Below are 26,441 nucleotides of genomic sequence, written 5' to 3' on the forward strand. Positions count from 1 at the left end.
TTAACCGTATATTATACGGGCACAATACATTTTAAGCTAAGAGCGTTGTATTTTAAATATAACTAATAAAATTGATCCTATGATATTTTGAAACAGATTCCTTAGAAACATTTTGTATTCTTATTGCAGTTCATTAAATTATCTTATAAGGTTTTATCTGCGGATTACATACACATGTTCTGTTGAGCAGCTTTTGTATAATACTTAACACTCTTTAAGCTTATTTGAGATTTTTTTTCTTTATTTAGTAGAGACCAGCAATTCTGAACTCGTAACGATTGAGTTGATAAAAGATCCTATAAGATATAACAGTAAGAAGTTTTATCATTTTTTTAATCTCTAGATACACAGCATGCTAAGCACTTACTTTAAATGACACGAGTTGTTTTTTCATTTCAGAAGATTTAACGGTGTTCAGAATTCACTGTAAGGCTCTTGGAGAAAACGTAAGTGTGAAATTTTGTTAACTTATTTATATGCACAAGTATAAAAATTATATTTATATGAATAAAAATGCTGATTTCCCAAGCACTATTGGGAAAAAAATTAATGAATTTATATGAAGTGATACACAGCATCATAGCACATTAAGCACAACTAAAAATAGAGTAAAATTGTAACTGAAATAACTTACCGCAACGAAATTCTAGAAGAAAAGGGAATACTTCAGAAACAATTGCATAATTTTTAAATTAGTAGGGAATATGCTCTCAACTCGTGCACATGTTTTACAATGCGATTTCATGTCCTGCTGTTTAATTAGATTTCAGAGAAATAAGTTCTACTTTTCCTCCTGAATAATTTTCAGGGCTTTAAAGAGAACAGTTTCGCCGTGCAACAGCTGAAAGAAGGATTCTGAATTCTTAGAGAATTTTGGCTTACAACAGCTCATTCAAAAATGTCTCCATTAGCTCCGTATAGGATTCAAGTTCGGAGATTCGGCGAGCCGATTTATCTTCCCAAGGGTTACTGCTTTATATGCATGTTTCACGCATGTTATCCATAAAAAGTCAGATCTACGTGCATCTCTAAAACAGTTAAGCAGGACTGCAAACTTCATATTTGTGGACAGATATAGATCTCTTCTGAATAGTGCAAGGGAATATATCCTTTCATAATTATTGTTCTTCATGCTATCATACTTGTGCCACATAACGGTTATATGTGGTGGGCATATTTCGTATTCCTCTTTCCGTCCAGATGGAAATGCAGGATGTTGAAATGAATTTTGATTTAATATTGACGAGAACACTTTCCTTCATAGTAGAAGCCAACCCTGGCTTTCTCTGCAACAATTCAAGAAGCCCTTCTGCGTCGTGAAATTATTGAATCGATCCTTTGGCTTTTTGGCATAAAGAATTTTCTTATTAAGACTTTAATATCTAATTTGTAGCGAAACAAAAATTTCAGATGTAGCTGTAAGCTCTAAATTCAGCTCTCTAGGTATCTAGTTCCTTTTGCGACGATAATTACGGGCAGAAACCGAACTCGAAAAGCAGTTACTTTTATTCTACAATTTCGTCCTTTTAACATTCAGTCAAAGTGACTCCTTTAAAATCTTTAAATTGCTTCCATGGAGCAGAGACTATTTGTCTTGAAAAATTAAGCCATTTTACCGAAACTTTATATTTCAAAGATTATTCCAAATGATGCTTGGGTGACGTAAAAAAAATTCTCTTTAGAAATCAGATCTCGAATTGCAGAAGTTCGCGAGGAAACATATGTTTACAAATCGCCTACCATGACATCATATGACGTTATGCCACTATTTGCATTTCACAGACAGATCACTTATATTGGATTGGATAGTGATAATTAGCTTTGTCTTTTTCTCGTTTCATGGAAAAATAGATTGATTAGAATGATAATTTTAGACTCCAGTGGTGATCCCTAACAACATACAGGAAATGGTATTTGCAATCCACGACAACATATGAAGACGTAATATGTGAAACAGTTGCGATTAAAGACGTAAAGTAACATAGCATTAAAACTCAAGTCATATACATAATTGAGGTAACATAAGATTAAAATTAGCTAATATCTAAGTTATCAATCAAAAAATCTGCGATGCAATTCTAATATGATATAGAGTGAATTCCGTACATAGAATGAAATGTACACTGAAATATCATTTAGTAGTTACTTTAAGCAACGATTAGACTGAAACACCTTTTCTAAGTCATTAAGAAAGGAGTGTAAGTATTAAAAACACAATCACTGAAAATTTGCGAAAACCACTCATTGTTAAGAAAATAATATTCCTGAATAACGATCTCATTTGATATGAGGCTATTCAAGCATTACTGAAATCTTTATTCCTTAAAAACAAAAGCACAAACAAATAAATAAAATAAACTTAAAAAAAGAAAATCTGAATGGTTTCAGACTTTAAATTACGTCCAAAGGGGCGTTTTTTTAAGATTCCTGTGTGTTACCTTTATTTATTAAATATCATGTTCTTCACAGTTAAACTAAAAAATTCAATTCAAGAGCAATATCGCAAAATAATTTTAAATTGTGCATATCTTTAGAATTTCCGATTACACAGTCTCACGCGCTAGAGATAAAAATGTTTTTTCTGTACAACGTTGCCATTGCTCGCTTTGAAATCCTTGAGTTTGTTAATTAAAAAATTCGTTATAGTTTTATAAAACAGGAAATCGATAATAAAACAGATTTCAAAGTTGGGCTTCCATATGCCCATATTCGCAGTAGGATTACGTTATTCAAAATTGGATGGCTCTAGGTACCGTTGTTTGATCACAATGAGAGAACCATACATAAATTTATGAAAATTCTTCATTATTTATTTTTCAAATATAATACAGGGCGATAATATTTGGTGGCAACAGTTTGAAAAGTGAAACGGGCATTCAAGTGATTCGACGCAAAATGGCAAAGTGAAAACTATAGTTCCTCAGGGACAAAAGCCCCTTTGGACAAACAATACTGGAAAAATGCTAGTCGTTATATGTAAATACATGTATAAACCGTACATTATTCTATATTCTGAGAATACTTTCTTCTTCTGACCAGTTGGACATTAATTAGACGATGAGCTCCCGAACAACAAGCACTAATCTTTTGTAGAGCAACAAGCTCTACAATTAGCTACTATGAACAAGTTTCCGTTAAAACGCTCTCCACGAAGCCATCCCTTCCCTTAAGCAAATAGCCTTTGTGTTGTTTGCTGTAATTCACAATACCTTAATTTGCTGTAAAAGTAGCCCAGAATTAACCTGCCCTAAAATGCAAGTTCAGTAAATACCTTAAAACATTTTTTTTTGAAAAATTCTATTGAAATTTTAATGAATTTCTGAAAATGTAATTTAACATTTAAACGTGCTTTTTATACCTCGGAGAAATAAATTCATTAACTTCCTAAAGTGCAAAAAGCAAGCTTAATGAAATCTCCGTTTGTAAGTCGGAGAGTACTGAAAATCTTTATGTTGAAATTACAATATTCCTTTTAATTTCTTGTTACAGGTACTTAATTTTTATATCGGAAACGAACCTTCAGCAACTAATCAGCATCCTGCGAAATCTGAAGCATCCGTTAAGTAGGTTATTAAAGTTTTTCCTGTAATGTTTCTTGTTTTTCAGATTTCATTACTAGAAATACTATGAGAGGAATTTAAGTATGCCGTGATTTAGATATTGAATATTAATAATACAATCTCAAAAAGTTTATAATGTACACTTTTTTCTGCTAAAAGTATATTAAATTCTTGTCAGTTAAAATTTTTTAATCCATATTTTCAGATTTATTTGCAGTGAACCGCATTCATTACATCTGAAACTCTATAAAAAGAAAAGTAAAAAGCAACTTCAGCAGGAAAATATTGTAAAAGTAAGTAATTTATTTAGATATAAATTAAATAAAAAAAAGGCCTTTTTCAATACAGTATTATGAGAAGTAGCAAATCTTTTCAAACCCTACAATAATACATAAATATTCTCTGGTTTTTATCATTAAAGGTTTCTTGGGTCTGTGAATTTCAGTGAAAAACTTATACTGGAGTTCTTCTAATTGTTTGGTTATTCAATTTGTAATTATTTACCTAGATGTGTCGCCTGAATAGATGATTTAAAAAATGTTAAAAGCACCTATTAATTTTATTTCACTTTCTTGTGTTCAAATACCTTCTTGTAAAAATTTGTACGTAATTTTGTTTTACTTCGTAAAATTATTTACACAATGAAAAGAGGGTATTGAATTTTTACCTCTTTCTAATACGACTCGGTAATTCTAAAGCCTCAAATTCGAGCACTAATCTTGCAGGTACCACCTGACGCGATGCACTGATGGTAAAACACTGATGCCTTTGTCCGCTGTCAACAATTCTTTCAAAGTGTTGTATCACTGCGATGATTTTCAGTCTTTCTATGATTTCCATGCAACGTTTCATGCTCACTGAAAACAGGATAATTCCAAGTAAATCAAAACTATTTAGATGTCCAGTGAAGAATTAGATCGATTTACCTTCAGGAATGACTTTCATTCCAATTTTTTTTTTTTTTTTTTCCCCAGTTGTTCGGTTTTGAGAGACATCACAATTAATTGCACTGGCCTTCTGTAAACGTTTCTTGCAGTCATCCAACACGTCTTATAAGTAATTTTTTTAGATTTCTTTAAGACCATTTTTTCATGTTTCATCGGGGTAGCGTCTTTATAGTAGATATGATGTCAGCTTTGGAGAAGAGGCCACTCCAAGCCATATGTGGATAAAGAACATGTTTAGTGCTATTTTTGGCCAACTATTCCGTCACAGCTTTTACCGAATGAGTACGACACAGTCCTGATGAAAGCATCAAAATGAAGGATGCAATTCTGGTCATTAACTTTCGCAGTTACATCAAACATAGCGAAACATACCAAGAGGCAATTATTCTGGTTGGAAAAACATGGTATTTATGTACCATACTTTCTTCCTCTTTCGCTTGATTATCTCCTTGAACTATCGAATGCTGTAGAATGAAACATGTCCTTATAAATGTAATTTCCGCAGTATTTTGTATGACTCTATTACCATTTTATGCAACTGGAAGCAGATATTTGAGATTTATAGATGCTGTTTGTTCGTTGTAAGTAGCATTCATTTTGGATAAAGGAGCAATATGCTGTCATTTGTAAGAATGACAAATGAAATTATCGTCGTTATAAATAGGGGCTTTTCAAAAATACAATTTTGGTTATAAAGCTGCTACACAGCTCCTGCGAAACCAAAATAAAAAAAAAGTCAGTCTCCTTCCTTATCAGACGGTTCTCGTAGCTAATTATATGGACTATCGTTTTCCATGCGTGTTTCTAGAGATGTGGCAAAATTGTTGAATCGACAGCGCATAATATCTTTCTGATCTGTAGGCTTCACTGATATCGTATCAATAAGTTTTAACTTATTGATACAATATCAGTGGTACCACTGTAATTGTGTGGATTATTATGCTTTCCAATGCGGAAAGTGGGAAAAATCAAGAGTTTCATCGCTAAGATTCGAACCATTGGCTTTCAGCTCCTAAGTGGATTTTCAAACCGCAAGATGGCACAGAGCATACGCGATGAACTGCAGTAATTGCTTGCATACTTTAAATGTTTAACAAAATATCAAGTAAATTAGTATTTGGTTTTATAAAACAAATCGTTAAGATTTTAACTGTACGTGATCTCTGAGCTGATTAACAGAAATTTTTGGAAATATTTTTGACTGAACGAAATCTATTGTCATCCGTTGTCAAAGGTATTTTATTATCTCTCTACATTACAATAATGAATGCTTTATTGAAATAGGCACTTTTACAAGTATCACACCTAAAATTCTAATTTATTTATCACGATTTTTCTTAAAGCTTTGTTTTGGTATTACAGAAAAGAAACTAAATCTATTTTGCTTTCCCAATTTTACAGGTTCCTTTCTACGGTAGCAAGACTTTTGAAATTGATATATGGGTTAAAGATGAAAAAGGTCGTAAATTTTGCAATATCTCCTCATTAAGTGTGGAGTGGGAAGTGTCGGACAAGACACTTGCAGAACCGGATATTTATTCAGATTTTATGACTTACGAAAATGCCGTATCTGGCTACAGAAAAGTTTCTAGAGGTAAGGATGAATGACTTTTATACCCTTTGAAATTGCTCAAAGCGATTGTAAGACCTAACAGAAAATGCGGCAAAAAGTCCTTTCTTGAAGAGCCTTTCTCTTTTTTTTTTTTTTTTTTTTTTTTACACTGTGACTTTACAATTTTTAAAACGGGACACATTTGTCAAGATATTTAGACTAAGTCTGATTCTTAATTGCTCTCATAATAATAATAAGCTTTTCATAATATATATACGAATATTTTACGCTAAAATATATTATGGCGCACTTTAAAGACTGAAGAAATAAAGTTGTAATAATATGCTATTACGTATTAATTAATTAAAAGAAAAAAGCATATTTTATGTTATAGGACCATCCGCGCAAAACAATTTTCTGCAGCAAGATGTATGCACCAACACTGGACACCACTAAATTAAATGTTCTTATATTTTATAAAAATACCTTTCTTTTCAAAATAAGCGTTGTCAGTAAAAAAATTTTAGAGCTTGTTTTTTTATTTCTATTTTTCTTACTACCCCTTTTTTGTTCGCTTGTTTTGTTTATTGAAATAATTAATGGATATCTTTATAACGCTTAAAATTTTTGACTACAGTCTGAATGAGTTGACTAAAGTACATACGTTCGCCGAACATAGCAAGTTGAAGCATATGTTTCAACTTGAAGAAGAGAAAAATGAAAGAAAAATGTTTGCGCATGTTGAACTATATCAGTGAAGATGCAAGAAAAATTGCTCTGGGAGTGGCATGAATTTTCCAGTTTGACATTCTTGAACTTAAATATGATAAAAGTACAATATATTATTAAACAGTTTGGGAGAAAGGAAATTTTTCAGTTGAATGTATTTTAATAGAAGATTCTAGGTGTGATAATAAATGGATTACCGTTCCTGTATAAAACTGGAAATTTATTTTTGGTGCCATGGGAAAGTTGTCGTGTCAGTGGCATTATTTTTCGTTCGGTGAGTAAATACATTTGTAGGAAGTGCATGACGCTGGCCTAGTGATATAATGAACATTCCGCAAAACAAAGAAAGTTCAACTTTATCTGTTGATTATTAAGTTAAACTCATAAAAAATAATACGCCTTTAAATACACATAAATGGCTCACAGCGGCCGAGCGGCAGAAGCCGCTCATTACTGGTATTTCGGTCCGGGGTTCGAGTCCCGGCGAGCGGTCTGGCTGCATGAACATTTTCGTCGTTTTCCCCATGTGTAATGTGGATAGGAGTCTGTTTTCCTTAAAAAGATCTCCACGGGGCTAGCGTCCCTTTCCGTGTAGGGCCAAAGGGCAGACTACGTAATAAGTTTTAAAAAAATACTCATAAACTACTTTTAATTTTCTCTTTTATGGAAGGCAGTTGTGGTTTTCGCATCTTTTGACATATCGTTGTTAGAAGGAAGGACAGCCGGTTCGAATTACATGCCCCGGCTGTCTGAAAGCTAATTTTTCGGAACCCTCCTTTTTTTTTTTTATTAAAAATCTCAAGAAAATTGACTTGAGTGCCATTTCTTTTTTGTTGATAAAATTCTCAATTTAAAATAATTAACGGTAAAAAAAAATTTTTAAATGAAATAATTAACAAGATTCAAGACTATTTACGCAAAATTACTACAGAGTGATCAGCGAATAAGCTCTGATTTCAAAATTAATTCAAAATTAATTTTGTTATTTTCGACATTAATTTAATTTTGAAATCAGGGCTTATTCGCTGATCACCCCATATTTCTCAAAAACGCAAATTTCATTATAATTTGGCCGTTCACTTTGACCGCCAGTTTTTTTCCCCTGTTATTCGTAAAAATAGCCCTTTTTTTTATTTAAAGCAAATACGCATTATTCTAAGAACGTAATTACTCTTAACATTGATTTTCTTATTATCTTGTATACTATCAAAGAGCCCGTTTTACAATCATTACCAGGGCTCACAGATTCTCTCTACGGCACTGCATGTTGTAAGGGTTTAAGCAACTAATATCCCAAGATTTATGAATTTACTCATTTATTATTATTTGCTCTGATAACTGTAAAATACAAGTCTATTGATTGAATTTTATGGTCCAGATGCGAATTATTATGGTATATAATTATGTATTTATTCAACAACTAAGAAAGCGTTCTCTAGCAGCGCTTTCTTCCACTGCCGGAAAGGAGATGAGTCACAGGATGTATAGTATAAATAAAATAGCAACGTCACCGGATGGGGTCCAAGAAAGGCTTATTTGGGAAAGCGAAGTGTTTCCACTCTTTTGCCGCCCTCGGAAGCAATAAATGTCTCAGTCCTCTTCATTCACCGCGTTTAGGGTTTTCCCCGATTCATTATACAGCACTGAGAAAGAGTACGCAACTATAAACGTAATTATAGCGGATTACCAACGTATTCCATTTATAGAACTAGATGGCGTCTGAATTTTCTTTGAAGCGGATGTTAGTACTATAAAACGGATGTTGGTTATGTTTTTAAAGTTCATGTTTCTTTTCTTAAAATTTTTAAAACGCGGAGTGTTTATCATCATCTTTCGTTTTCTTGATTTATTTTAAGCATAATTGTTCAAACGTTATTTACAATTGTAAATAAATTAGAAACGAAATTGGTACCAGCGGCGTATCTTGAATTATCACGACAGCATGCTGCTTAACAGCAGACTTAAAAAAAAAATATGTTAATTTGTGGGAGTTATAGCAGTAGATGTGTTTTATAGTTGACTGCATTATTTGTGTATTAACTTTGTTAAATATTGCACAGCTTAGAAAATAAAGGGCTCATGATAAAAGTGTAAAATTCATCAATTTTGAAGAATGCAGTAGAGATCTTTACAAAATTTTTAATTAGTTAGGATCATTAGAATGTAGATTTCATTTTCTTTAAGATTTATCAAATACAAATTTAGAGTTAATTTTTTTTCTAAATTTGATCGAATAAAAGTTCGTGAAAATTAGTTTTGAAGTAGAAATTTTCTCTTCATTTGCATTTCTGCTTGTACACATTATAATTTCACAATACACTTAACTGGCTTCACATTTTTCAACGCACATTGTACTTTTTAGAAAGAAGTCCATTTACTGTTGCTTGCTGTAGGACTATACGTTTTGAAACAGACTGAGAAATTACGGTTTCGATTCTGTGGTATTCATAGAAACTTTTAAGTTGCTATCTAATATATCATTTTAAACAATAAGAAATATTCGCGGACAACTCTACTTACTTTTTATCCACTTATGTAAATTTAGCAGTTTTATGTAATTTTACTTATTTTTTGGCTGATCAGACTGATTAAACTGATTAAAATCTTAAGCGGCAGCTTTTTTTTTTCCGAAGAAATCTTTATAATTTATTACTCGATTTAAAATTCCATTACCCTTATTATTAAGAATTTATAATTCTTTGCATCTGTTGTCTTCTAGATCTTCAAGTTTGAAAAACACTAAGCATATTCTAATAACAGCGAAATGTTTCGTGTCTTAAAATAGTGTGGTGTGCGTGCGAGTTCGAAATGGATTGAATGTACACAGAATCGATGATAGCTTGATAAAATTTATTTTCTCAAAACAAACACATTACAGTTCTGGAAATTTCCACAAAAGTACATACATGTACAGCTCTTCTCACAAGTGTAGAACACAATCAGTAAGTACCACTTCAAACTACTAAGAACGTTAAATTTGCAAAGCTCGTTCAAAGAACGAAGATCTCTTGGAGATAGATCTCTTAATGCTTCGAACTAAACTCTGAACTAAAAACTGAGATTTGATGCTCTCTCCTGTCTTATATAGTTTTCCCTGGGTCGCCGAGAAACCTCTAGCACCTTCCATTTTCCGAAATTACTGAAATTATATATAAGAGCCGGATATAATAGTTTCATATAGGATATAATAGTTTCATATAGGGATGAGCTACAATTATTCAGTTGCAGTTATACAGGGACTGAACCAAAATGTCGCCAAATAATCGCCGAGTTTGGCGAGTTTTGGTGATTTTTCGCCAAATTTGGGGACAGAAATTATTCACTAAAACTCTCGCCAAGTTGGCGATATCTCGCCATTTACCTCAATTTTATACAGACTTGGCCCTATGATCTTATTTTTTTGCGGTACAGCTTTGCATTTTCAAGGCGGTTCGTGTTACATTATACAAGAGATACTGTAATTCTGCATATAATGCCACTAAAATTAATTACAAATATACAGAATTCGTAGCATAGAAACTAATAACACAGTAAAGTTGTTAAATTAATGTTCACCGGTAAACACTGTCCGTCTGATGGCGCCGAGAATATCTGTTGAAGTATATCCTTTAAAAGTACATAGCGCTGTTTTTAGCTATGCTTCAAATTTCTAAGAAAGACCTTATAAACAGAACAACTCAGTGCCATATGGAACTTTGAAAGATGCTTAGAAATAAAAATAAGCCAACCTTCAATTCAATATTGAACAATGTTAGAAACAGAAAAGCCAAGTATCTTAGAAAAATGTGGTGTTATTTCTTATTACGCTTGTATCGTATTACTGATAACACACTGCGCTAAATTTTCAGTGGTAAGTAAGGAATATTCTCTTCTTATAGCTCTGATGCTACGGCATGCTATTCTTCCCTTACTTGAATTGTCGGAAAAAGGCGAGAAAGAGGGAAGCCCTCTTTAGCCGTGTTTTGTCAACAAATGAGGTAATTCTGCATTATGCACTGTCCTCATTGTGCGGTATGAGCAGAAAGAAACACAACGTGGCAGCGCGTAATTCGTTTCTTTTTGAATTTCTGATGCGAAAATCGATTAGTGCATAACTACAATCGAATTAGTGCATAACTGCGGATTATACATAGTTAGCTATATTGAGGCATTAAAATACTTATTAACTGCGTTTAATCTGTAAATGTATTTTAGCCATGCCGGCTACCTTATCGTTGGAATCTTCTCCGGGATCGAATCCCGGAGAAGGCATGGATGATTTTAAGTGTATAGTGTCTTCTGTGCGGCATGGCTGTTCTCGAGTGGTTTGTGATTGCGAAATAGGGGTAAAGGACCTTTAGATCCGTCCCCCAGGGCGTTCTGCGTCAAAATCTGGGTTGGTTAGATTTACCTGATTATAGGAAAGCAAAACCACACTAGGTAATCTGCCTAAAGAAAGGGATGCATTCTTGGAGAGATTTTCTAACTCTGGTTTGGAGCTGCCAGTTCTCTGCGGAGTTAATGCGGTGGGACTACACCTGTATGCCCGAAAGGCGTCCACGTAAGCCTTTCTCTCTTGGGCATGATCACCAGAGGGAAAGGACCCCTTTTCCTGGCTGTCTCTCGGACCCCCTGCACAGAATAAAGTCCAGCCTCCTCATATGAGCCTTGCGCCAATTTTTTTGGCTCTCGTAAGTCTTTCTTCATCAGGAGAAAAACGAATTCTCAAATATTTTTGCTCTTGAAGAAGATATCAATTCACCTTCGAAATCGATACAGTTTTATTTAAAATCTACTTCAGTTTAAGATTTTTATTGCCTAGTTTTACACCGAAGAAATATTTAGTCCCGCAGTTTCTATTTAAATTTGTGCGAGCACAAATCTATTTGACCCATTATTATTATAAAATGTGCATAAATCTATTGCAAAGTACTCTACTTTTTTATATTCAGTTCTTTAAAATCTAGATTTCTTTCTTTTATATAGCAGTTGTCGCTTTAGAATGCTCTTTTAGGTATCGGAAGAAAACTATATACATATTACATTTATAAATATTTGGTTGGTTTACATTAAAATAAACTTGTAATGATTTTTATTTCGAGCTTAAAGAGGTTTCATTAAGAGGTATTTAGTGTTTCAGGCTACTGATTCGAAAGATGAATGATAAATCAATAATTAAAAACCACAGTTTCTGGTTCAACTTAAAGATGCAAAACATGCATGAAAATCTGGATTATGTTTTCAGGTAATATTCGCTTTTTTAGATTCTAACTTCTTGTTCGTTCACTTTCAGAATTTAAGGAGTTCAAGATGTCTGGTGGAACTGGGGACTTGGTAGTGAGCGCCAAAATCGTTAAGTATCGGAAGGACGTATTAATTAAAGAAGAGATTTCAGATTTTGTAAGTAATATTAATCATTTAAAATGTTGGAGTAAAAGTTTATCATTGAAGTTGTTCATGATGTAACATGCAACATTTCTAAAAATATACACACTAAAATTTATTACTCAGAGTTGTGATATTTGTAATTGCTTCAAGGCTGAATCATAATTGTTTAGATACTGATACAAACTGACTGAATTTTCATTTAATTTAAAATAAGATTGCTTTTATCAATTATTAAATACGAAATTAAAATTTGTATATTATATGTAAATGTTTAAGCAATATACTACTTTCCTAAGCCATTGAGGTTAGTCACTGGAACTGCAATCTACAGTAACTTGCAAAGTCGTATGGTACCACATAATATGCTTATGTGTAAGGAATTATCATATTAAAGTTCATAACTTCTAAATGAGTCTAACATCTCAATGAAGAAATTAATCTAAGCAATACCAGCTTCGCATTTTTAGGGTATTATGCAATGTGGATAAGAAAAGAAAAAGGAGAAAGAGAAAAAAGGAAACACTTTTACCTTCTTTCGTATTCTTCCCCACTTAATCCTGCTTTGGGCTTTCTTCTCCAGAGTCCACACAAACTTCTAGTTTAATTTCATGTATTCTTTTGTTAATGTTTCATCAGCGTACCTGCGTAAGTAATTGTTTTCTTGGTGCTTGCTGCTGGAGTGAATTCCCCCCCCCCTCTCCTTGGTATTACCAAGCGAACTGATAGGATTGTTTGGAGATGTATTTTCCCAACTATTGGTTAGATAAATTTGATGCTTCCTTTAAAGTAAGCTTTTAAAGTTACAGACAAAAATAAATCTAAATTAGTTATTTTTTTAAAATCTTCATAATGATCTTTCTGGCGTCATAACATTTTTTTCCTGAATTTCATAGTAAAACGATATTTTTTTTTTAAGTTTGTGCATTTTATTATTATGTTTCATAGCAAACATTAGTTGAGATGTCCATAATATTTCAAACTTTTTCATTCAAAATAACAACAATATTAATACAATATAAATACTAAGAATTATACTCAGGTATTGAAAATGTATTATACATTTTGCAAAGTAGATTCTTACTTCTTTTCTAAATTTCCTCTCATCTCCGCAAATTGATGTGGAAGAAACTATGCTCATTTATTGTTTACAAAATTGTCATAATATCGAACTCAAAAGCTCATCATTTGCGTACGAGCAAACTATTTCTGAATTATTGAAGCTTTGCCGATTTCTCATTGTATCTAATTGAATGTCAATCGACCGAGTGCGCTCTCGCAACTTAAGCATAATAATTAAATTATGTATTCTTAAATAGCAGAAGTCTAGGAACTAGTTAGAGCTACTATCATATTAAATGAATTTTTCATTAACTGCTCCTTGTTAGCTACAAGAACAATTCTTAATTGAGAAAACATTACTTTTGATTAATCTTGATACATATTTCCATCATTTACTGTGAAATATTTATTACTGAATCATTGTTATTGATATGATAGCGATAGCTATAATTTCAGCTGAGATGATTATTGGTTTGCTCATGAACTGTACTTTTTTTTTTATTTAGAAGGAATTTCCTGAAATTTCTAGCTCACTTGATTTGAAGTTAGTAAGTCTACGAGATATTAATGCTGGCTTATATTCTCTTGATGAAGAAGGAAAGGTAATTATGTAATTTATACTTTCAAAAGTAATATTTATTGCTTGCAATTTTTATTTGAAAGCAATAAGTATTATCATCATGTGAAATAAAAAAATGCAATTTTTGTAAATCAGAAGAATATTAATTAGTATAACAGGTGATTAATTAGCTGTTTTTTATTTGCTAAACATTATGTTTCATACCTTGTACTTCATAAGTTTCTGTAGATGTTAGATTTAAAGCAAAATAAGATTTTTATAGCTATAACAATGCATTATTTTTCAGCGACAATAAACTTAAAAAGGCCATTTTCTTGCTATCCTTATTCTGCTGGTCTTCGTAAATTAAAATAGTGTTAAATAATGCTTTGAAAATTAACGACATAAATATGTTTATTTATTTGCTCATTTAGTTCATGGAATCTGCAACATTCTAGCCATATGAAAGATATATATATATATATATACACGTATATATACAGTTAAAATTTTTACTTGCAGTTTTTATCGTTTTCTAACATTTATTAATGTAATAGATCAAAATTAAGGTGATATTCTGTACTAAGGGTTTCAAAACATAAAAGGAAATATAAATGCAAATCTCTTTTACGTAATAGCGAATTCAATAAAATTTTTATGAAGAGAAAAAGGAGAGCAATTTAATCATTACGTTTTTTTAATGCTTAATAAACAGTTATTAAAATTGAATACTGTATTATAAAATGGTATTGCTCCAAAACTGCTGCATTCATCAGAATGATTAAAATGTCTATTTGCTTTGGTTTTATTTGATTTGTGGCAAGCAGACAAGAGCTATCTGCCCAAGCGGACGGATGCCTTAGTGGAGTATTTTCTAATTGAAACTAGCTCGTATTCACGTTAGACGTGGAGAAAACAACGAAAACGCCCATGCAGCCAGCCCGTTCGCCGGGATTCTAACCCAGGTCGGAACTACCTGAGTTCAACGATTTTATCGCTCAACCACTAATGGGCCTAGAAATGTCTGAAGTCTTTTTCATACGTAAGAAGTTTGTTCACCCTACTTGTCGCACGGCGTTCAAAATAGTATTCGGGTTGGGTTACTTTGGATTCCGGCTAAGCATGCGAGGGATTTCTGCCGAAAGGGAAGGGTCTTCGTGGAGGACTTTCTAAGCGAAACAATAATCAAACTCTAACCCTAAATCTAAAACGCCATAACCATTTAATCATGTCTGAAAGAAAATCAGAAAGGCTTTCTTAGTTTCCTGGTCTTACAGAGTACCGAGGATCCACCAGCGGCCAAGCGGGAAAGACGATGAACACTAGTAGTTCCGACCTGGGTTCGAATGCAGGCAAACGGGCTGGCTGCATGGCATTTTCGTGGTTTTCGTGTGTGTAAGGTGTATAAGAACTAGTTTCCCTTAAAACGTCCTTCACGAAGACATCCCTCCCATTATGCAATTAGTCCTAGCGTGCTTTGTCATAATAAGCTAAACCAAACCAAAATCCAGAGTACTGATTTTATTTCCCTGGGCTTCTTTTTCTGGTTACAAGCTAAGAATGCTATGTATGATGAACACATTTTGGATATGCAGCATTTTATATAAGAGGATCGCAGCAGCCACTAAAAGACTGAATATAGCTTCACTCGACAAATAAAGGGCACACCGAAATTTATTTATATTATTACAAAAATTTCCCGTATTTCTTCACCTTTTAATATTTGAATCATTTCGACGAGTTTATAGATTTTGAGTTTTACGTTTTCAGAATCCAAGCATTGTTTCCCGATAACCTTTTGTTTCTGTTAAGTTTTTGTTCTGTAATTCTATGCTCTCTTTGTATCAATTAATATTTTAGCATTTTGAAATTAAATCTTGGATGAATAATTCGTAACTGCTGTATTTCTATCGAATTACAGTAGAACTCTAGACAAGCCTTGCTACGGCATTTTCGGCGCCTTAGGCGCTTAATAACATTTGACGCCCCATATCAACTGAAAGCCAAATACACTTTTTTTTAGTTGTCGCTCATGAAAATTGCTTTACTGGGCCCTTCGAAAATCGGCGCCCTAGGCAATTGCCAACATCGCCAGTGCTTGAAGCCGGACCTGATTCCAGTTACCTAAATCTGTCTCCAGTTGCAACTACCCAAATCATCTGTTAACCTTCCTACGGCGAATTAAATTAAAGCTTGTCATTACCTTATTTAGGGGTTTTAATTTTTCCTCGATTTGAGTCAAGTAATAAATTTACGAGTTGTAAATTTTCATTATTAACGTACAGATTACTACTTTGCGTGAAAAAAAAAAAAAAAAAAAAAGTACTTTTCCGTTTTGCCGGCGCAAACGATAAAGTCGCCAATAATGGTACAACTGATGCCAAACGGAATATCTTCGTGGTAACCTTTTACCCTTCATTTTCGAAACAAGTCGCAGCCATTTATCAGATTGATTGTTTCTTTCAATACTGGAGTACAATTACAGAGAATTTTTACTAGTTAAATTTTATGACTTAAGACCATTCGCGGTAATTAATTAAGATGCAATCACATCACTCACTCGAAGGCGAAAATATAGAAAAGGCGAAATCAAGGATTAAATTCATCAGATACAATGAGAATGTCCTAGCGAAGTAAAGCAGTGCGGTTTTACATAATTTCTGAGTAAGCTATTCGTACTAATTGAATTAATTCTTGCATTTAAACTTGTAGTCCATAAAATTTAATTTAAAGTTTAACGTGGTCGAAAACTTGAAATTAATGTAGATAATTACTGAGAGGTGGTGTGGTGTGGCGTATTTAATTACAGCAAAGCACACTAGGGCTATCTGCCTAAGAGGAGGGATGCCTTTCGTGGAGGACTTTCTAAGGGAAACTGGCTCGTATACACGTTACACATGGGAAAAACCACGAAAACACCCATGCAGCCAGCCCGTTCGCGGGATTCGAACCTCGGACCGAACTACCAGTGTTCAGCGACTTTACCGCTCGGCCGCTGGTGGGCTAATTACTGAGAGAATTAGATTTTTGTAGCGTAGTTTACGTGCGATAAGATCACTTGGGGTTACGTGATACGAACCAGCGAATCAGGATGTTGAACCATGAAAACATAGTAAATTCTTAAATTAATGCCTTTTTGCAAATCTTAGAACTAACATTTGTTAACATTTTTTATGTATATACTGTATGCTGTCGCCAAGTCTGTTTGGCGAGATTTGCGGAAAAAAAAAAAAAAAAAAAAAGGCTTAGTTTAATTTTAGGTGAACAGAAACAGGTTAGAAAATCTTTTTGTTTTGCTGAAACGAATTAAATTCTCCGCTTAATTTAGTTGAAAGTAGAGAAAAATCCACTGAATATTTTATTTAAAAGGTTTATGTGAATAAAGGTTTATTTAAAGATCTGCGTCATGTTACCATTTTATTTGCAGTTTAAATAGAAATGGATTGTCTATATAGGCAAATGTAAAATGGTTTCATTCTTTAATTTTGAAAAAATAAAGCATATTTTGTATTTATTTTACAAAAATAATTTTTTAACTGTATAATCTTTTAAAAATACAATGCATTGAGCGAAATAATAAAATTCCTTCACTTGCATTACGATAAATATATATTTGTGCTACAGAAATAAGAACATTTAGTTACTGGATTTTTTGGATATCCGGATCAGTTGTCTCTTATTTAATAAAATATTTTTTTCGTTCTGGTTTTTTAAAACTTTGAGTTGAAAACTTGTTTCTTAAATGCTGAAAAATTAACATGAAATTTGCCAATAAATTAATAATAATGAAGCTTGCAATACGAAAATTTCAGATAGCATTATGAAGTTAAGGAAAACGAGTTAAAGGAAACGTTTGAAGGAAAAGGAGCGATTTTACCATTTTTTTTAATTAAAACAAATGTGTAAAAAATTAAAAAATAGGCAAAGTTTGTAAAAAAAAATTGCTTCTGTTCTTAAATAAAACAAAGGACGAAGAAGAATGAAAAGATAAACCTAGTTCTTTGATCTGCAAAATTTGGGCAAAATAGGATAACATTTCACGTAATGTGACCATCCTTATAAAGCAGTAGCAAGCTAGAGTGAATGCTATGTCTCACTTTAGTACTTTAGGAAGCTTTTAAAACGTGGTCAAAAACAAATCACATTTGATAAATTTTGAGTGAAACACAGGACCAGTGAGACTTAAGACCAGTCAAGTAACCATTTAAAAACAAAAGCCTTTACGTGATGTTTTCATGGAAGGACCAAAAATCATCTCATGGATCCTCATCCAAACAATTATAGAAACCCTTTTCCTCACTTTTATCACTGTTTACTCAAGATTTGGCCCCCCCCGCCCCCGTTAGCCTTGAATGGAAAACGTTTCTAAAATTTGATAACGTCATTCTAAAATTTCGTAACATCGATTTGGCGGCGGCTGAATGCTGTGCCCGCAGACGCATGTTCCCCACCTTGCTTACCCATATTTAGCCTCTGTTCAGTTACGCCGTCCACCCTTCTTCGTATAGGACTAGTAAAATTAAATTTTCGTCTACTTTGTTTATTCATTATTTATGATTCCTTCTTAGATTTATTATTTTCAGTTGGTTTTGTGTTATAAACTTGTGAATAAAGTAATTGAATTTTAAATTAGCAGTCATTTGGGGTCCAGAAGCGGATTAATCAGTGTTTCATTATTTCCTACGGAGAAAATAGTTTCGGCTTGCGAGCATTTCGAATGAAATTTGTGAACCCACGTTTCAGTGTATTTCTTTCTCTTAAAATCATTAATTTACGGTATTATTTTTAAATTATTTGTTGTAGTTACAGATATTTAAATGTTACCCAGTTAAGGCATGGTTAAGAGAAGCTGTGAAACCATATAAAATCTAGTTTGAAATTATACAAATTTGTACAATAAAATGAAATTTCATTAAGTGTGTATTAATTTAGTACGGTTCCAATGTAAAATCGCACTTTGCTGTTTTCTGCGAATTGATGATGAATTAGGCATTCGTAAAAAGCTTTCGAAATAACTTCTATGTCAGTGCGTGATTTCATTCAGAGAAAATAAGAAAATATTAAGTTTAAATGCGCTTATCAGCTCCTGATACGTACACTTGACATCACCGCCGATTCCCTCGCAAGTATTTGTTGCATCATTAGAAACTAGATGGCAGCACCAGTTCAAGATTGGTTATTTTGCGTTTTACAGTGAGAAGGTTTAAAAAACTAGGGAAAAACGGGACCTTATTAGTTTAGCATAGATTTTGCATAAACCTCTGTAGAATGTAGAATCGAGGCTGAGGGTGATTTAAAACCTGCGCTAAACTAAGATTCCTTTTTTGCCCAATTTGAATTTTATAATGCTATGTTTCTGTTCTAATTTGAGAAATATTTCAGAGGAAATAAATTAATGGAACTGGTTTAACTCCTTGGGACTTTGTCAACAGATTTACTTCCGGCTTTTTCACTTGCTTGAAACAGTGTCTGCATGTATTGAAACGGCTTTAAGGGAGGCGGGTGAGGTGCCCAGGGTGCTTCACCTAATAATCAGGATTTCTTCAGAATGCCAAAAAGTATCTTTTCTAAAACTTTCTTCCTAGATTTTGCTATTCTTGGTGTTAAGGGAGGAGAGAAACTTTTCACTCAGGGTTTCAGATACGGTGAGGACGGCCTTTGACATAAGTAATGCTTATCTCCCCAAAAAAAGTGGTGATCAAGTAATTTTGAAGGCGTTTTGACGTTAACTAAATCAGAATTTGTTTTCTTTCATTTGTCTATTACGTGCTCCGCCATAATCCAATACATGGGAAAGGAGGGATGCCCTGTAGAGGACATTTTAAGGAAAACTGGGTTGTATCCACGTTACACAAGGGAAAACCCCGCAAACGCTCACGCAGCTAGCCCGTTCGCCGCGAGTCGAACCCCGGACCGAACTACCAGTGGTCAGTTTCTTTTACCGCTCAGCAGCTGATGGGCCAGCAGAGTTTAAGTGTAAGAAAAGGAATTTCATCGTAGTTCTAACGTATTATATCCTGTGAAATAATATTTTTTCTGCAGAATAATTAATATTGAGATACAAAAAAAAAATTGCATTTTATGTACTTTACAGTTGAAACCTTCCGAATAAATTTATCACTTAAGCAATCGACATTTCTAACCATGTACATTCACCTATGCCATTCTAGGACTTACTGTTTTAAAGTGAACCCATTAAAATTTCAAACCCGTGTTCGGCAAACTTGTATTCTTTGTTCTAAATATGAATAATAAAAACAGTATTGAAAACTTAATGCAATTATTTCATGCCGTTTCAGTTTAAACAACATTTCATAATTAAAAAAAAAACCTTTTCATGTACAAAGGGGTTATATTATTCAGATTGACTTATAAGGAGAATTAATTTCCAGCCATCACTTAAAATGCTGAAGTACTTCACATTATTTATTCATCCATTTATTTTTCAGTAAGGAAGTATATGGATCTTTTATTATTTGCTTACGCGAAATTGCCTTTATCTTCAAGTTGGCTCTTCCTTTCGCATTCCAGTACTAAAACCCTTTGCATTCTAACAGTTAGTCATTGATGGTGTGGTTTTTTTGTAACCGAGGAAGAGGCTTACCGTGCTCTTGTACCTTGTTCTTCGCCTCTCATGTTTTCATGTGGAATATATAATAACCCTTTGGATAATTTATTTCCTAAAACATAGCTGCACTGCACTTTCATTTAAACTGACGTGCCCTCTTTCCCATCTGCTGGAAGAACAGAAAGTCAGCTCGGCTCAATTAGAGATTTTCGATTTTTTATTTCATAATAAATCTAGCTGATATTTCGAGGAGGTTTCTTCCCTCCCATAAGTGAATAGTTTGATAACACGAAGAGGAAACTGCAAACTCATGTAAGCTATTCAGAAGTGATTAACGCCGAAGAGAGATTTTTGGAGTTTAAGTACTGTAATTAGAGGTAAAGTTGTTATAAATAAAATGAATTACCTTGATAATTCTATTTATCACCACGGAATTGCAGTACTTTGTATTACTACCGAATAATTATGCGGTGCAATGTGCATAATTTTTTGTCTATTTTTTTATTTAATGGAAAGCTTCACTGTGTTTTTAACGGCTAACATGTGGTTTATGATTAACATGTTCCGTAGTCATTTCTTTTTTCAGATTTCCTTGTTTAGACGTTCGGGCTTTTGACTAGCTCGAAACCAAAGTGTAAAATGCGCTCATTTTATACTTTGGATATTTCTTTATTGACAGCGGTTTTAATATCTATCAAATTTATGTCAACATGATAATTCTTTCGATTTCTCTGAATCGAAGTAAATAATTTGATAAGTCGTTGGAAACCTTATTATATTTCATTTCAATATTCTCAACTTTCTTGTTCATTTCATTATGAATTTTACATTTATCTTGGTTATATTAGAAATAATCAAGTCAAAACCTGATTTTCTAACAGTTTTCAAGGAGGTTTCATTTTCAAGGAGGTTTCCAAATCTTTATACACTGTTTAAGATGTAAAATGTTATGTATATTTTCAGTCATAGGCCAGTACTTACGACATGGTATCGGACATAAATTTGTTAAAGATACCATCAGCAAATTTATGTTCTATACCAAGGTGTTGTCTGAAGATCTTCCTCATCCTGCCAATCGTTTGCCAATTCAAACTATCATTTATGACCATTCTATTGATGATAATTTCTCTGTTGTGTGTTATACAGATGGTAGTAAAATTAATATTCGAGTTGGATTAGCTTACGTCGTTTTCCATCATGGTTCTGAACTGGAATACAAAGTCTTTAGAATTCCCAATGAATACCGTGTTTTCCAAGCCGAATTACTGTGCATTAGTGAGTCAATTAAGTGGATACCTAACAACTGTTCGCTAAGTGCTAAATTTCTTATTCGCACTGATTCTCTCTCATCTTCTCATGTAATACATTAATTGTCACTACTCATGCTCTTCTTAAAGACCTTAATAATAAAGGTGTTCATGTTATCTTTTCTCATGTTCGTGGGCGCACTGACAATCTAGGAAATGAAAGGGCTGATTGGTTGGCAAAACAAGCTACACATCTTCAAGTAATTACTCCAATAATACTTCCCAAGTCATTTTACAAGAACAAAAGTAGGGATGATACTATACTCAAGTGGGATGAACTATACAGGAATTCTACTACTGCCTCTTTGACTAAATTATATTTTCCTTCCATTCCCCACAGATTGATTAATAAACATTTTTTCTGCAATTTTGAAGTTAATCAATTTATAACTGGACATGGTAAATTCAATTCATATCTGAAGAGATTTATTATCTAGTACATGCAGTTTCGGGGTTTCTTGTGTTCATGCAGTTTCGGGGCAGTGCAAAATGTCGAACATTTGCTGTTCTATTGTTCAAAGGTCAAGGAAGGACGAAAGGAACTCGTTTCTAGATAAAAATTCTGTGAATATTACATTTCCTCCCCCTCTTCACGTATTTTTCCAACATAAAATGGCTTTCTCTTTCTTCTGTAAATTTATCTCTTACGTGTCATCTGTGAATTTGTAAGTTTATTTTATTTGTGTTGTGTTGTTGTATTTTTTTTTTTTTTTTTACTTACCTCTGTAAACCTTGTGTAATACTATGTGGTGCACAAGGAAATTTAAATTTTCAATTAAAAAAAAAACACTTACTACACTGAAAAAAATTAGAAGAGGGTTTGGTGTCCGAAATTATTTTGCCCCAGGCCTCCGGTTTTGTAAATCGAACCCTGATTTACATCTGTTTTCGAAGCGGTAATCGCAGTAAAAATAACAATCAAATCGGCTTCTGTGCCTATCGTAGTTACAGCAGCAGTCATTTCAACGTTACCATCTGTCTTCTGTCGAGTAGCAGTAATTAAAACACCATTCAAAGGAAATCTCATTCCTTATAACAGTTGCCCTGTTTTCATTTTGAGAGAGTTACAGATGATGAATCGAATACTCAAAAGATAACTTAAGCCAATTCATTCAAAATCTGTCTCAGAATCATGAACATCTGTAGTTCCGTGTAGCTTAATTATTCTTGAAGATGTTTTAAATAATCATTTGAAGAAGAAATAAATACAATGCATCTTGTCAACGTGATTATAAAAAATGGAGGAATAAAATTCTGATTTGCTTTCTAATGGCACCTTTTATAGGAATAAAATTCTCATTGCAATTCTAATTGCACCTGTAATAATAATTTCGGAATAAGCGTGATCAATTATAAAGCTTCGAAGAACAAACAATTAATGGAAAATCAAATTGATGAAAAAATTTATGAAAATTAATGGAAAATCTTGAAATTTCACAACTTTCCATACCTTGCCATTGCAGTTATACCTCTCCGACTGATATCAAATTTTATGTCAAATTTGTTAAAGATGATAACGCTTGGTATAAATGAATCATTTGCTTCATAAAATATGTGTTTCCTTGAAATATTTCATGAATATAACCGGTGCAATAACTAACCCTTTCTTATAGGACTTGTGAATTTGAAATATTATTTTGAAATACATTATTCACAAAACTTTGGTAGGCATGCAAACAAAGATTCTACAAACTGGAAGCTTCTTCAGTCTTAAGTTCACGCATACTGCAGTGAGTTAAAGTCAAAAATACTCGTATTCATCATCAGGGAAATGCTTAAAGAACTAGGATATAAAATTTCAGTGTTTATCCCAAATCACTTAACTTATATATGTTTAGAATATTCTAGTAGCTGTGCAATGATGCATACGTTACATACAATATATGCAATTTCGACTTACAATGTACGATACAGGATACAATGTATGCAACAACGAGTGACGCAGGTTTCTGTTCTTCAAAAGCAAAACAAAAAAGGAGAGAGAGTAAAAAAACAATCTTGGTTCTTTTTCCTCTGAAGAAGAGTGATCTATGTGAGTCAGTCGCCTTCGTGATAGACTTTTACGTAGAATTAACTAGTACTATGTGAGGTTTTCTTTTTTTTAGGGGACTAATTTTCGTTTTACATTGGCGTGTTTATATAAAATATAATTCCATCAGAGATTTTTTCTTTTCTTTTTTTTTGGGGGGGGAGAGGGGCTAATTTTCTATTTTACATTGAAGTATATTTCTTCATTTTGAGCCGTTTAAGATTTTATGTTGTTCTGTAATTTACGCCCACATTTTAGCCCACCAGTGGTCGAAGGATTAACACGGCTGAACACTGGTAGTTTGTTCCTAGCTCGTTTCTTGGAACAAGCCAAATGCATGGGTTATTCGCGGTTTTTCCATGTGTAAGCATGCGTTTGAGCGACTTTCTCATTGGAAGTCCCCCGCGAGTATATCTGCAAGCCCTTGTGTGCTTTGCCATATTCATTTAACCAACTAATAGTTTTTTCTCTCTCCCTCCCAAACTTATATAGCATTTTTCAGAAGTATGGAAATTGTGTGGACAGAGAAGAAAAGTTGTGGTGAGATTGTAGAGACATTAAGTTAGTTTGGAAGCAGGAGAGATGAAAAATCAGCAGTGCCCTCGCCGGGACTCAAGCCACGGACGTCTTGAATATGCGTCGAGCGTGCTGACCACTACGCTACGAAGGCATGCTAAGAAGGCGGCAGAAATACCTTATATACTCCCCCTTTTAATGGGAGAATGGGGGTCAGGGCACCCAGTCGCCACATCCTGGTGTTGGAGAGTCATTATCCACCACATTTTTTTTTTAATTCGGGCGCCACTGTAGAGACATTTGGTTAGTTTGGTGCTTCCAAATGCATGGAGAGATGAAAAATGAGCAATATCCTGGTCGGGTCTCGAACCACGGACCTCTTGAATACGCGTCGAGCTTGCTGATCACTACACCGCAAAGACATGCTGGAAGAAGGTGGGAGAAATACCTTATAAGGTTAATAGTTGCACAACTATTTCCACTTTACGAACATCCGCTGTTTCAGCCTCTGCTTGTTATAATCAGAACTCTTTTTTTCAATTTCAATTACATTCGTATTCGACGCTTTTCACTTTTAACCATTTGACTCGTGGACTTCCTGACTTGTTTAGCAATGTCTACACGATCTTCTGCCCAGTTCTTTTGTTACATACGATTTGATAAAGCTCAAAACTTAAGACTTCAAACTGGCATGCCTTCATTTGTGATTCGTACACTGGCCTGCTTAGGTAACCTTTAAAGCCTCTGACGATGGAGGGCGCAGACAAAAATAATTTCATGTAGAGTAAATCACAAAAATCGATACTATCACAGCTCCATCCAATAGCCATAAAATTTGATGAAACGAAAATTGAAAAATGTATACAGGCCTTTCGTTAACTTAGATTTGGAAACTTCTGCTATTCTGATGTCACAGATATTTGCATTCTGTTATTCCAGTGTCCTTTAGATCTTTCTAAGTAATCTAATTTAAACTTAAACTAACAGAGAACTGAAATAAAGGTTATGTTTATTGCTTCGTAGCAGCTTAGTCACAATGAGGGAGTCTGCCTGCCAGTTGACGAGGTGTTACAATTTTATAATCTGTGATAAAAGCATGAAGATGAAGCTATCTTTCAATAATAGGCTCAGAAATCTCCATCTTCCTTCAGTATCATTCAGCTCATCAGTGAATAAATCAAAGTATCAGAATATAAGCATTTTTCAGCTTTATTGAAGAAAAGTTTTTTACATTTGAACATAAGCAGCCCAACTAGGATAGTGGTTAGCGGCGCTGACTTGCCGTATTGAAGGGCCCGGGTTTGAACCTCGGAGAAGGCATAGATGTTTGTAAACGTATGGTGTCTCTGCGGTATGGGGCGCTCAAAATGTGCGGTGAACCAAAAGCCCTTTGGAGAGGTTGATGGTAGGAGACCTTCGGAACCGTTCCCCGTGGGGTGTTTGGAGGTGGAACTGATTTAAAGTCGCGCTATCACCTAAATGGTGCTCAAGGCTCTTGCCAACGACAGGCGCATTTCACTTCTTGGCATGATGAATACCTGGGCTTATGCTGACCTTTGTCAGACAGGTGAAATTAGTAACAACAACAAACATTCAAATACATCCTATATTCGAATGTGCCTTATCTTTTTCGCAAGAAGGATTTTTATCATCACTCGCATTATCTTGGTAAATTGCCATTTAAACTTCTCGATGGACAAAATGCATTTTTTAGTTTAAAAAAAAAAAAAAAAAAAAAAAAAAAAAGAGAGAGAGAGAGAGAGAGAGAATTCCAGATTTTGACGTTTCAGTTTTCAACAAAGCAAGTCTTTGATTTGTCTAATAACTGGAGACCGGTGCTTGCAAACAATTATAGTAGTATGTAATATTCTGCATCAACCTTGCCAACTGACTTAGTTGACTCGTGATTGGCTAGTTTTTAAGAGTTTAAACTTAGTGTACCTGAATCGCACTTCCGTTTCTGGTGCCAGTTCTGTACCTTGGGCCAAGCAAGTCCTCTATCTTGGGGTGACCCTCAACAACACTCTTACATGGTCCCTACACATTACTTCTATTATCCAGAGGTTCCGGGTTCGTAAAGCACAACTCAACCCCTTAATTGCTCGGAACAGTGTGTTATCTATAGACAACAAGTTACTTATTTACAAGTCCATTCTCAGACCATTGCTTTGTTACGCCAGTCCCATCTGGGCTCATACACGCACGACAAACAGAGGCAAGCTGCAGGCATGCCAAAATATTGTACTCA

At 33.8% G+C, this 26,441-nt stretch overlaps 1 protein-coding gene across 3 annotated transcripts in view; it reads left to right on the forward strand.

The window, feature by feature from the left end:
• Positions 1-26,441, forward strand: part of LOC118182114 (nuclear pore membrane glycoprotein 210-like) — a 139,538-nt gene that overhangs the window by 97,676 nt on the left and 15,421 nt on the right. For all 3 annotated transcript variants that reach the window (XM_035351400.2, XM_035351401.2, XM_085808850.1), the window contains 7 exons: positions 249-311; positions 400-446; positions 3,490-3,563; positions 3,766-3,853; positions 5,909-6,101; positions 12,061-12,167; positions 13,721-13,816. In XM_035351400.2, coding sequence (XP_035207291.1) covers positions 249-311; positions 400-446; positions 3,490-3,563; positions 3,766-3,853; positions 5,909-6,101; positions 12,061-12,167; positions 13,721-13,816 — 668 coding nt within the window. The remainder of the gene's footprint in view (positions 1-248; positions 312-399; positions 447-3,489; positions 3,564-3,765; positions 3,854-5,908; positions 6,102-12,060; positions 12,168-13,720; positions 13,817-26,441) is intronic.

Source organism: Stegodyphus dumicola, chromosome X2, assembly GCF_044657685.1.
Source record: "Stegodyphus dumicola isolate Sdum_Otavi_A_Nest chromosome X2, ASM4465768v1".
In the NCBI taxonomy this organism is placed as follows: Eukaryota; Metazoa; Arthropoda; class Arachnida; order Araneae; family Eresidae; genus Stegodyphus; species Stegodyphus dumicola.